The 12,376-nt window shown below is 37.7% G+C and overlaps 2 protein-coding genes across 2 annotated transcripts in view; both read left to right on the top strand.

Moving 5' to 3' along the window:
* The first annotated feature begins 10 nt into the window (after positions 1-10).
* On the top strand, positions 11-3,391 carry LOC121408193 (peptide deformylase, mitochondrial-like). Its single transcript, XM_041599573.1, has 3 exons — positions 11-164; positions 1,827-2,497; positions 3,153-3,391. Exons 2-3 carry the CDS (start codon positions 1,927-1,929, stop codon positions 3,311-3,313), a joined length of 732 nt encoding a protein of 243 aa, XP_041455507.1. The 5' UTR covers positions 11-164; positions 1,827-1,926; the 3' UTR covers positions 3,314-3,391.
* A 5,563-nt stretch (positions 3,392-8,954) lies between these two features.
* LOC121408190 (meckelin-like) overlaps positions 8,955-12,376 on the top strand; it is a 44,727-nt gene continuing 41,305 nt past the window's right edge. The window contains exon 1 of the mRNA XM_041599569.1: positions 8,955-9,168. Within this exon, the coding sequence (XP_041455503.1) occupies positions 8,979-9,168 (190 nt within the window). The 5' untranslated portion in view covers positions 8,955-8,978. The remainder of the gene's footprint in view (positions 9,169-12,376) is intronic.

The following is a 12,376-nucleotide window of genomic DNA, read 5'->3' as shown; positions in this document are numbered from 1 at the left end:
TTTGCAAGCTGCACAGCTAGCTAGCCGCATATGCAGATATAGACCACCCACTACCCTTTCTTGAGCTGGCCTGGCTGAGGCTGAACCGGGAGGCTGAATCTTGATCTTGGTGTTTAAACTTTAATGGTGGATCTGGTTTTGTTACTCTTGATGCAAGCCTGAAGGTATTATCGTGATTGTATTTGTAACCTTTTTCAACTTTCTCAGTAGCTGGCAAATCAATCATGTACGGTAGGCAAAGTCATGAAGACCAGTGCAGTCCAGGCATCATGCTCGTCTAACATGTCTAAAGTTCTAGTCTCACTTTTGTTATTGAGTGAGATAAAATCATGGATCAGGGGATAGATGATCTAGATCTATTTATTAAATGTTAGATCAAGTTAGTATTTAGTTAGGTCTGTAGTGTAAAAGAAACTGAAAGAAAGACTCTGTTAATTTTGAGGAGTTTTTGAAATTTGTTTTACTTTTTTTTCAATTTCTATGGAGGACGAGTAGACTTAGACAGCTGGCAGCTGTCTGTTTCGAGAAGTTTTTTAACATTAAAATTTGTTTTTTGATATCTCCTCGTACACAGACGGCTCGCTATCATGCAGCCGTCATTAGGGGGTTAACAATGCAAATCCCCCTGACTGGCTCATCGATTTTTGTCTTTATTTCATAAAAATATATTACAAGAACTGTACTGAAATTTTGATCATTATTCCGTTTTGGCCGGAAATGCACTAAAACGGGGAAAAATAAACTTGAAAGGGGAAAAAACAGTGACCAAGAAAATGTGCAGGAGACTGAAGCTTGCTTTTTGGTCCACTTCTTCACAATGCTGAAAATTTCATAAAAATCGGATTTAAAATAAGAAAGTTATGACATTTCAAAGTTTCGCTTATTTTTAACAAAATAGTTATATGAACGAGCCAGTTACATCCAAATGAGAGAGTCGATGATGTCACTCACTATTTTTTTGTTTTTTATTGTTTGAATGATACAATATTTCAATTTTTATGAATTTGATGATTAGGACCTCCTTGCCTGAAGCACAAAATTTTTAAAATAATGGAATTCCACATGTTCAGGGAGAAATGAAACTTCCTTTCACATGAATGACGAGAAAATAAAAATATCTCATATTTCATATAATAAAATACAAAAGAAATAGTGAGTGAGTGATGTCATCAGTTCCTCATTTGCATACTGACCGAGATGTGCATATAACTGTTTTGTGAAATGAAGCGAAAATTAAAAATGCCATAACTTTCTTATTTTACATCCGATCTTGATGAAATTTTCAATGTTATGCTTGTTGAATTTTTCTCTTTTTATTCAAATCAAGTGTTTGTTGTGATGGACTTGTCCTTTAACTTTAAGTACAGTCCTAAATTATATAACAGTAAGTACTATTTGATCTATGTATGTAAATATGTATCTTACAACTAGTTAGTCATTTGCTTAGCAGCTTAGCCTTAGATCTGCATAAACAGTCTTGTACATTGTTAAGCTTGAGCTTGTATTAGCAGTAGCACTTCCATATTTTTTTCAAATCAATAGCAGGATGGAGGAGTCAAATTTTGTGAACTTGTGTTGTGATGATGATTACATAGATTCAGATAGCCAAAGAGCTCATGAAACATGTTGAAGACTTGTTGAGGGTAATCACATAATTTGAAGTAAAATGAGAGCTTGCACGTGAGTGAAACTTGACTATCAATCATTTTCAAAATTGTTTATTGTACAAACTATATACAGAAAAAAAAATTCAGATAGCTATGTTTTCACAGCTCGGGTTACTGAAATGTACATTTTTTCAAATGTAATTATACTTTTCATTACAGGAAAAGACAGCTCAATCGTGACTACTGGAATCAGATTAGTGATATACAGGAGAACATTTGTCTGGCAGAGACGTAAACCAGCATCAAATTCGGCCCTCAGATGTTGCGTCAATGTTGTGTTCGTGCTGTTGGGGTAGCGGTGCTGAGGACCCCAGCAAGTCGGTTTGTTCACATCACATCCACCCAGCAAAATCTGACCAGGGTCATCGTCAAACAGCCCTTCTATTTATCAGTCGCCTTTCTCCTGAAAAAGGCCCTCTCCAGAGTCAAGATGGCAACACCTCCATACAACCACGTAACGCAGGTTGGTGACCCTGTTCTCCGTGGGAAAAGTGCTCCTGTAGACCCTAATGACATCAGGACTAAAGAGTTCCAAGCTCTCATTCAGAAGATGGTGGAAGTGATGAGGAAGACGGGTGGGGTAGGATTAGCTGCTCCTCAGATTGGCTTGGCCCAGCAGGTGTTCGTCATGGAGTTCACTGAGAAACATTTCAAGGGATTTCCTTTAGAGGTCCAGAAAGCCAGAGAGATGGAAGTTGTTCCCCTCAGGGTGTTTGTGAACCCGTCCTTAAAGATTTTATCAGATCAACAGATCATTCTGCCAGAAGGATGCCTCAGTCTTACAGGATTCACTGCTGCCACACCAAGGGCACGTGAAGTTGAAATTGAAGGTAAATGGTGAAATTGAACATTTCCACAATGCCACTTCTGCTCTTATGATTTATGATAAGAAAAAAACTGAAGAAAAAAAAGGAAACCATGTTTAGTATACTTACAAACTTCAATTACTCGGATAAATCCTGGTCTTCCAATGATGCACATCATGTTTGTAATTCGAAGATCCTGAACAAGCATCTATCACAGAGTTTAATTTGTTAAAGAATAGGAATACATCTTTGTTTTGGTTTGTTTTCATTTGGTCCAATGCCAATTCATCCAATATCTTGGTCTAATTGCCAATTCGTCCACTCACCATTTTGTCTAATAACCAGTTGGTCCAATAGCTATTCAGTCCATATTCTATTTGGTATAATTAGACTTAGTATTACTTGGGTAAAATGAATTAAAATAAAACAAATATTAGACCAACGGGTTATGAGACAGAATGGTCATAGACAAACTGGTGATTAGACCAAGTGATGATTGGTCCAAATGGTTATTGGACCAAATGGTTGTAAGACGAAACGTTGATGGGCGGAATGGCATTAGACTAAATGAAGGTAGACCATATGGTGAGTGCCCGAGTTTGCAGTGGACGAATTGGCAATTTACCCTTTGTTTCAATGGATAATACTAGGAATGGTTTTCTTTCATTTTGAAATGCAGGTCTAAATGAGAAAGCAGAGCCAGTGACTTGGCGTGTCCGTGGGTACCCAGCAAGGATCATACAGCATGAATATGATCATCTCCAGGGAACTTTATACATTGATCGCATGGACACCCGGACATTTGCTGATCTACAATGGCCTAAATGGAATGAGAAGTGAATTCAGGGCCCTGTTGTACAAAGAGTTATGGTTGATCCGATCAATCGTAACTCAATGGAAATCCATTAGTGTCATAATTTTTTCTACCAAAAATTTGCACAACGTCCTTTTTATGCAAAGAGAAAAGTGAACTTTTAAGAAAACAATGAATGCATAAATATACATCACAGCTAGAAAATATTTTGAATTGACATGCATAATAGATGTTGACCTTGCTGGCCGTCCATAGTTGCGATTGATCGGATCAATCATAACTCTTTGTAAGACGGAGCCCTGAAATTAACAGTCGGTCCACCTCTGAATATGAGGTTTTGTGCTCAATCTGCCAGTCGATTGTCGGATATCTGCTTTTGAATAAAACCCACAGCCTGCTGACACTGACATACCTGTTCAGTACAAGAGTCATTCACCGAATGTGATTCAAAGAATTGACCCGTAGCTGTTGGAGACCGAGCCCACATATATATGCATGCTTGAGATTTATAAAAATTGAAAGATTTCATTTCAGCCAGTCTCTAATTGGTTAAATTGATAGTGCATTTTGAATTAATACAAACTTCCTTTCTTGCATTGACATTAATTACCCAATTACATCAGTTCATTTCCAATTCGTCTAATGCCAATTCGTCCAACTGCAAACTCGTCTACTGCCATTTGGTCTACCATCATGTCGTCCACTCAACACATGGTGCACTTTCATTTAGTCCAATGCCATTCCATCGAATAACGAGTTGGTCCAAAGCCATTTAGTCCATATACCATTTGGTCTAATTAAACTGTAGTGTTAATTGTGCAAAGTGAATGAAAAGAAAATGAGTATTAGACCAACTGGTTATTAGACAAAATGGTAATAGATGAACTGGTGATTAGACAAAGTGGTGATTGGACCAAATGGTTATTGGACCAAATGGTTGTTAGAAGAAATATTGATGGATGGAATGGCATTAGGCTACATGAAGGCAGACCATGTGGAGAATGGACGAATTGGCAATTTACCATTGCATCTAACTGTTGGTTGCAGTGGACCGGTACATATTCTTGCTACATTTGCCATCCTCCTTTCGATAGGCTATTTGGCTATTTTTATAATCATGTGTAATAATTAATTGCATGCCTCATTTGAACTTTGCATATTCTGCATTTTCGGTGGGAATACACATAGTTCATGAGTAATATACATTGATTTGAAAAAAATATGCTCCTTAGATTTCCTACTATCTGCATTTAATGGTACTTTTATAATAAAGTGACCTAGTTATTTTATTTTTCTTATAGAAACTATATTTAGTGTCAGATAGACTCTATACTGAATAGAAACATTTCTGAATGTATTATCATAAATTGTAAACTATGAAAGAGTGCAAATGTTTTAATATAATTAAAATATGCAAATTATCTCTGAAACTCAAGTTTTAATGATGGATTTTTCTTGCCCCAAATTTTCCCCGTAAGTATAAACCAATCATAATCGTGAAAGTGGAGGATTTTATTCTGCAACAATGAAGTGTGATTTCATATAAAGATAGATAAATCAACAAAATTAATGTTGCTATTCTTTGGTAAAATTGATCTTAATTATCAAAAGATGCCTTGGCAAGTTACATGTAGTATGCATGGGCAGAGCAACAATATTCTTTTGCCTAACTTTTGTATAACTTTGAAATGCTTCTTTCAAGTCCATCTTTAAAGGCGACCGCACACCTTACGATCGGTCTGTGTCTCAATTTTGGAATAAAATACAATTTGATGCTAATATTGAGACTTGGAATATTTTACTGCATAATGTTCGAAATCATCGTACCAATACCTATGTTCAAATCTGTGACTATGCTATCATCCTTTTTAGAATAAAAGCAAATTTAATATCGAGTCGTAATGACGTCATAGCAGTCATACGATTGGCTACGATTTGAAACTAATTTGGCCTTTACTCCAAAGTAAAGGCTTGCAATCTTTCAAAATAGTTATATTAGTATTCTTTCAATTGATTTTAACCTCAAATAAAATGATAAGTTCCATTGACATTTTCAGAAAATGAGCAAAATGTGATTTGTTCCAAAATCGGATCGCTAACAGTCGTAATGTGTGCAGTGGCTTTAATACACACTGCTGTAGTAAGTAATTTGACTTGTTGCATAACCCTCCAAATAATTGCACACGTACACAATCCTATTTAAACCATCCAATTCATCCCTTTAAAATGAAAAGTGGTAGTAAGTAAAGGCATGCTCAAAGCTTTCCCATTTGCAGTTTTCCACAGGGAAATATTGTTTTTTTATCAGTTGAAAATTTCAAGGGCAATTTTTTTTTATTTATTTATTATTTGATTGATTGTTTTATTTATTTATTTATTCATTTATTTATTTATTTATTTATTTATTTATTTATTTATTTATTTATTTATTTAGTTATTTATTTATTTATTTTATTATGATTATTTTTTATTTATTCATATTTTACAAGGGTAGCTCATTCAACACAAGATGATCTTCCATGAGGCTCTGGTTCATAGCACTAGATATGTAGAAAAATACTCATATACAACAATGGTCCTAATTAATGGACATTACCGTCTTTGTGATTGATTTGCAAACATTGTGGTGATGATGCCCTGATTGGGCACTTCTCCGATCAGACACTTCTCCAATTAACAACAATTGTCCCATTTGAAAATTTCAGACTAGAGGAAATACTTAACAAAATTTTCATAATTATAATGACCCGTATTATATAATTTGCATTATTCTCTTGTTTCAGTGTCTTAGGTGATTAATGATAACGGCATTGTGACATTATGTACTGTTGTCCTGCAAAGAATTGCTGCTTGAAATACCAGAGCTAATTAATTGCATTTTGTCTCATCAAGTTTTGTTCTGGCATACCAGCTTTATCCCAATTAATGTAGCTTAAGCAAAAAATATCATGAAGTAAAATACTAATTAGTTGCCAGATTACCACTGAATTGAATTTGCATACATTGTGTGGTGATGATGCCTTGATCAGGCATTACTCTGAAAGCCTCCGATTTATAACTATTATCCCATTGAAACAGACAAGAGGAAATACTTTACAACATTTTGATAGTTATAATTACCCTTATTATATGATTTCCATTCTCTTCTTTTTCAGTGTCTTGTGTGATTTATGGTAATGGCATTCTGACATTATGTACTGTTGTACTGCAAAGAAAGGTTGCTTGTTTACATTGCATTCTGCCTCATCAACGTTTGTTCATTTGTTCTGGCATACCATTTTTTCATAATTAATGTAGCATAAAAAAATATTATGAAGTAAAATACTAATTGGTTGCCAAATTTTACCCCTGAATTGATTGAAAATTTATGAAATTATTCATTCTTAAAGCTCAACAATCATAATGTACATTTTTTAATATTTTGATTACATTGTTAACCTGTATTATGATATTTATCAAAGGCAAGAATAATGATGATTACGGTGAGGATGGTGAGGGAGATGATGATGATGGTAAGGATGGTGAGGGAGATGATGATGATGGTAAGGATGGTGAGGGAGATGATGATGATGGTAAGGATGGTGAGGGAGATGATGATGGTAAGGATGGTGAGGAAGATGATGATTATTGTGGTGGTAAGGATGGTGAGGGAGATGATGATGATGGTAAGGATGGTGAGGGAGATGATGATGGTAAGGATGGTGAGGGAGATGATGATGGTAAGGATGGTGAGGGAGATGATGATGGTAAGGATGGTGAGGGAGATGATGATGGTAAGGATGGTGAGGGAGATGATGATGGTAAGGATGGTGAGAGAGATGATTATGGTAAGGATGGTGAGGGAGATGATGATGGTAAGGATGGTGAGGGAGATGATCATGGTAAGGATGGTGAGGGAGATGATGATGGTAAGGATGGTGAGGGAGATGATGATGGTAAGGATGGTGAGGGAGATGATGATGGTAAGGATGGTGAGAGAGATGATTATGGTAAGGATGGTGAGGGAGATGATGATGGTAGGGATGGTGAGGGAGCTGATGATGGTAAGGATGGTGAGGGAGCTGATGATGGTAAGGATGGTAAGGGAGATGATGATGGTAAGGATGGTGAGGGAGATGATGATGGTAAGGATGGTGAGGGAGATGATGATGGTAAGGATGGTGAGAGAGATGATTATGGTAAGGATGGTGAGGGAGATGATGATGGTAAGGATGGTGAGAGAGATGATTATGGTAAGGATGGTGAGGGAGCTGATGATGGTAAGGATGGTAAGGGAGATGATGATGGTAAGGATGGTGAGGGAGATGATGATGGTAAGGATGGTGAGAGAGATGATTATGGTAAGGATGGTGAGGGAGATGATGATGGTAGGGATGGTGAGGGAGATGATGATGGTGGTAAGGATGGTAGGGAGATGATGATGGTGAGGATGGTGAGGGAGATGATGATGATGGTGGTAAGAATGGAGAGGAAGTTGATGATGATGGTGGTAAGGATGGAGAGGGAGATGATGATGATGGTAAGGATGGAGAGGGAGATGATGATGGTAAGGATGGTAAAGAAGATGATGATGATTGTGGTGGTAAGGATGGTGAGGAAGTTGATGATGATGGTAAGGATGGTGATCGAGGGAGATGATGATGGTGGTAAGGATGGTGAGGGAGATGATGATGATGGTAAGGATTGCAAGGGAGATGATGATGATGATTATAATGGTGGCAAGGATGGTGAGGGAGATGCAGAGCCGGGAGGCTTTAAGGATAATTATGATGGTGATGATGATGGTGGTGGTGGTGGTAAGAATTGTGAGGAAGTTGATGATGATGATGATGGTGGTAAGGCCCGTGGTAAGGATGGTGAATGAGATGATATAAGGATGGTGAGGGAGATCATGATGATGATGTTGGTGGTGGTATAGGATGATGGTGGTAAGGATATGGTGAGGGAGATGATGATGAGTGGTACGTGGTGGCAATAAGGATGGTAAGGGATATGCATGATGATGAGCAGGAGGAGGAGGCTAATAGGATGATGCATATATAATGATGATGATGATCGATGATGGTGGTAAGGATGGTGAGGGAGATATGATCGATCACCGTATGATGATGATGGTAAGGATGGTGAGGAAGATGATCGATGATGATGATATGAGGCTAAGGATAATTATGATGATTATGATGATGATCGATGGTAAGGATGGTAGGGAGATGATGATGATGATGGTAATTAAGGCTAATGAAAAATGTTAATCTATCATCGATAAAAGAGAAGAATAATAGCGATGGTTGATTATGATGATGATATAAACTGTTAAAAGAGCTGATGCCGGGTGATGATGATGGTGAGTCTAATGATAATAAAATGATCTATATTATGATATTGATATAAGAGAAGAATAGTGATGATGATGATGATTGTGATGAAAATGAATAAGTGGGGGCATATCCTCCCCTTTTATCAATATATTCCAAAGAAAAAAAGAGAAAAATTGAAAATAGGGAAGAAAGAAAGAAGAAGAGTAACAAAAAGCGTAGATTAGTAGTAAATTATGTTTTGAACCCCCCCCCCCATGCAGCCCCACGATCCCAGGGCCAGACCGGCCTCGATTCTATGTACGGTATGTCGGTCTAGTCATGCGGCCTCGCCGCCGCGCCTAACCGGCAGCTAGGTCGGATCCTTGGTAACGTGATGCCAAAAATGTCGCCGATCAAAAGACTTGCGATATATTTTCTTCCCATTTTCTGGGTAATAGAGGTCAATTCAACCAATCCATTCCCTTACACGACCGTACAACAATGTATAGCTAATGGAGAATACTACAATATAGCAGAATTAAGATGTATTCCTTGTGGAGACAACCAAGAACCTACCGTTGATGGTAAGACTATTGTTAGACATTTGTGGTTAGTCCGACATGTTCAATTAATTGCTGGTGTGATGGTGGTCCCAAGTCTGCGCACCTGATTTGAGTTAAGATTTAAGTCATGAACATGAATTTATTTTTATTTCACAAATTCTTTCAGTTAATAATGTTCCTTATATTACTGTGAGTAAGTGTACCAAATATCTCATAAAATTTTTAAGAAGTATATTAGTAAAAGGCAGTGTATACAGCCACACGCGTGAGTCTTTACCCACCCATGGGTTCAAAGCATCTCGCGTGTGAAGGAATATCAGTCGTATGCATGCGACACACACGACACAGTTAAAGTTTGCTGGGCTTTAGCCCACATAAAATATGACTTAAAATTTTAGATATCACATTCTGCTATGACACTTACCGAATCACTTAGATCCTTCCGTGACTTTTCCTTGAAGTTTCTTTTAAAAAACATGTATATTTTCTTGATCTTTAGTGAAAATTTTACGGAGATGAAATCTGCTCAGCGCAGATATCAATTTTCGCCTAAAGAGGGCGCGCGATTTATATTCATATAAAAACACGACAAGGGAAAGACTAGGCACCAACACTACTTCTACACGCAAATCGACGCAAGGCATTACGCGAAGTCCGTGAAGTGTCCAATCTTTTCATTGTATAGACTTTGGGATACCGTATACGTATTATTGACGTTCGTTAACTGCTGGTTTCTTTCCAGGCACGTACCAGGTATATTATTTTCATTTTTTTTATTAGTCATCTTTTTAAATTCATTGCAAATAAGTGTTATCATCACCAATAATAATCTTTATGTTTTTGAAGGTATTTCATTCATTGATGCCCATAATTAGTAAATCAATTATAAGGACTGCGCATTCAAAGAATTTAGATACAGTTATAAAATTACCGAGGAGCTGAATCAAGGTTGTGAAATTATTAGCGCCACCAACGGGCTTCCTTATATTTCCGTGGAAGAGACAAGCGAAGTCACTTTCGAGGCCGAGGTAAGCGAAATTTACTTTTTTTTAATGATTATGATTTTAAAATAATTTCCTATTTGTTGTCCCCATTGCTACTTACCGGCAAGAGCCCCGGTGCGTAGCGAGAAGGAGTTTCGTCAAATATTACTTCAGCAAGGAAGCGATGTTTGCCGACTACTTCGAAATCCAGGGTCAAACACGGTCTATTGTACGAGGTTAGTACATACTAACCTCGTACAATGTGTGAGTGGTCTTTACCATCCAGCCACACGCGTGTGTTGATCCAGAACACCTATCTGTGGATACCGCCACACGCCGCCAGTAATAACAGTAAAACGCGTATGTATGTACCGTAGTCAATGTAGGTCTGACCGTCTATATCACGATCAAAATAACCTCATTTCTTCATTAAATTCTTACATTCTAAACCACTCTGATTTCTTTAAATTGTTTCAATTTCATTCTCACCGTCTTCTTTCCTTGCTTTTCTTGTCTTGTTACAAAAGGCCGCCTGTTAAATAGCAAATTTCCACACTTTCTACTTGTGTCGATTCTCTACTGACTCTAGGCTATGTGCGCGTACGTACGAAACCCAAACTGTGTATGTCTACTACTGCGCTGCGCTAACGCTGTATGGGTCTGCCACCGCGAAGGAAGCCAGAATCGACACAAGTAGAAAAAGAGAATTTGCTGTTAAACAGACGACCGTTTGTAACAAGACAAGAAAAGCAAGGAGAGAAGACGGTGAGAATGAAATTGAAACGATCTAAGGATATCAAAGGGGTTTAGAATGTAAGAATTTAATGAAGAAATGAGGTTATTTTGATCGTGATATAGACGGTCAGACCTACATACGGTACGTGTTTTACTGTTATTACTGGCGGCATGTGGCGGTATCCACAGATAGGTGTTCTGGATATAACCACACGCGTGTGGCTGGATGGTAAAGACACACGCGTGTGGCTGTATACACTGCCTTAGTAAAAATAGCCAGGATATTCTTGGACGAATTGGTCTGTTTTACCTCGCGTACCATACGCAGGTAGTCATTCAGATTGATTATTGAAAAAAATTGGTATGGCCTTCCCCATGGTCTGCAGACCCATTTACTTTGCATATGAATCAGGGATTTTGGGCTGAAATTCATTATTTTTCCACCACAAGCAAGAGGGACTGCGGCATGCGCCCTGCGCAGCTCAGACAAGTTGGGGGAAATATTTACGATTCTTTGTGTGACCCAATACGCTCATTCAGGGTTAGCTAGAATAGATCTATACTAATTAACCTCGCACACCCAAACGCACTGTATGAATAAACAGCATAGTTGTAGCCTACTTGTAGAGAGGGAGTTGAAGTAATTTTTATCCAATATTTGGAGCTGTCTGATATTTGGGCCATTTAGTCTTTACTCTCTTTTTTTTCAAACTAATTTTATCAATATTTTTATACCCCTTTCATAAACCCAATTATGCAGCTAATAGCAGCATAATTTGGTCGTAAAATCTGAGGAGGACCAGAGTTATCCGCATTATTTTGATGCTGCTATTATCCTCATAATAGCAGCATCGGGACCAGATTTTGACTTTATGAACGCATTTCCACATAATGCGGATAATTGCCATGGTGCGGTCATAAGGTCACCCTTTTTCAACACCACAGCATCCGAGGGGGCGTGTCCAGTTGTCATGACGATTATTCACCTTTTTCAGGACGGGCGCTCATAAAAATAATGCAGATTATTTTCGGAGTTTGTGAACGCAATTTTTATTGAATTATCCGCATTACTCTTAGGCGGCTAATTGGAGGATGGGTTTATGAAAAGGGTTGTAGACTCACCAATTCATAGTTTTATAAATCTACACAGTTATGGCCAGTTATTTTCTTCTTTTTAAATCTGAACATGAATATGTAAGTGTAAACAGTTTTGATATTCACTGCTGTTTATTTTGTCAGGGGTGCCCATTGAGTTTGCCTTTGCTTTGCATTTTGATCAAATTTGGCACATAAAGTGTATGTAGAACAGTGTGTACAATTATGGTGCTTGTAGGCTAATGCATTAGGGAATAGAATTCTAGTTTCTTTATCTTCTTTTTGGTCAACTTTTATCGGAGATCAACATCAAAATGCAACAAAAGATTGTATCTGTCAGTGCAAATGAAGATGCCCAGAGGATGCAGAGAGGATAGCCTACAACCGACGTTAAGGCCACCGCACACCTTACGAAC

This window comes from Lytechinus variegatus, chromosome 2 (assembly GCF_018143015.1).
Source record: "Lytechinus variegatus isolate NC3 chromosome 2, Lvar_3.0, whole genome shotgun sequence".
Classification (NCBI taxonomy): Eukaryota; Metazoa; Echinodermata; class Echinoidea; order Temnopleuroida; family Toxopneustidae; genus Lytechinus; species Lytechinus variegatus.
This window is presented reverse-complemented; position numbering and strand designations above follow the sequence as displayed.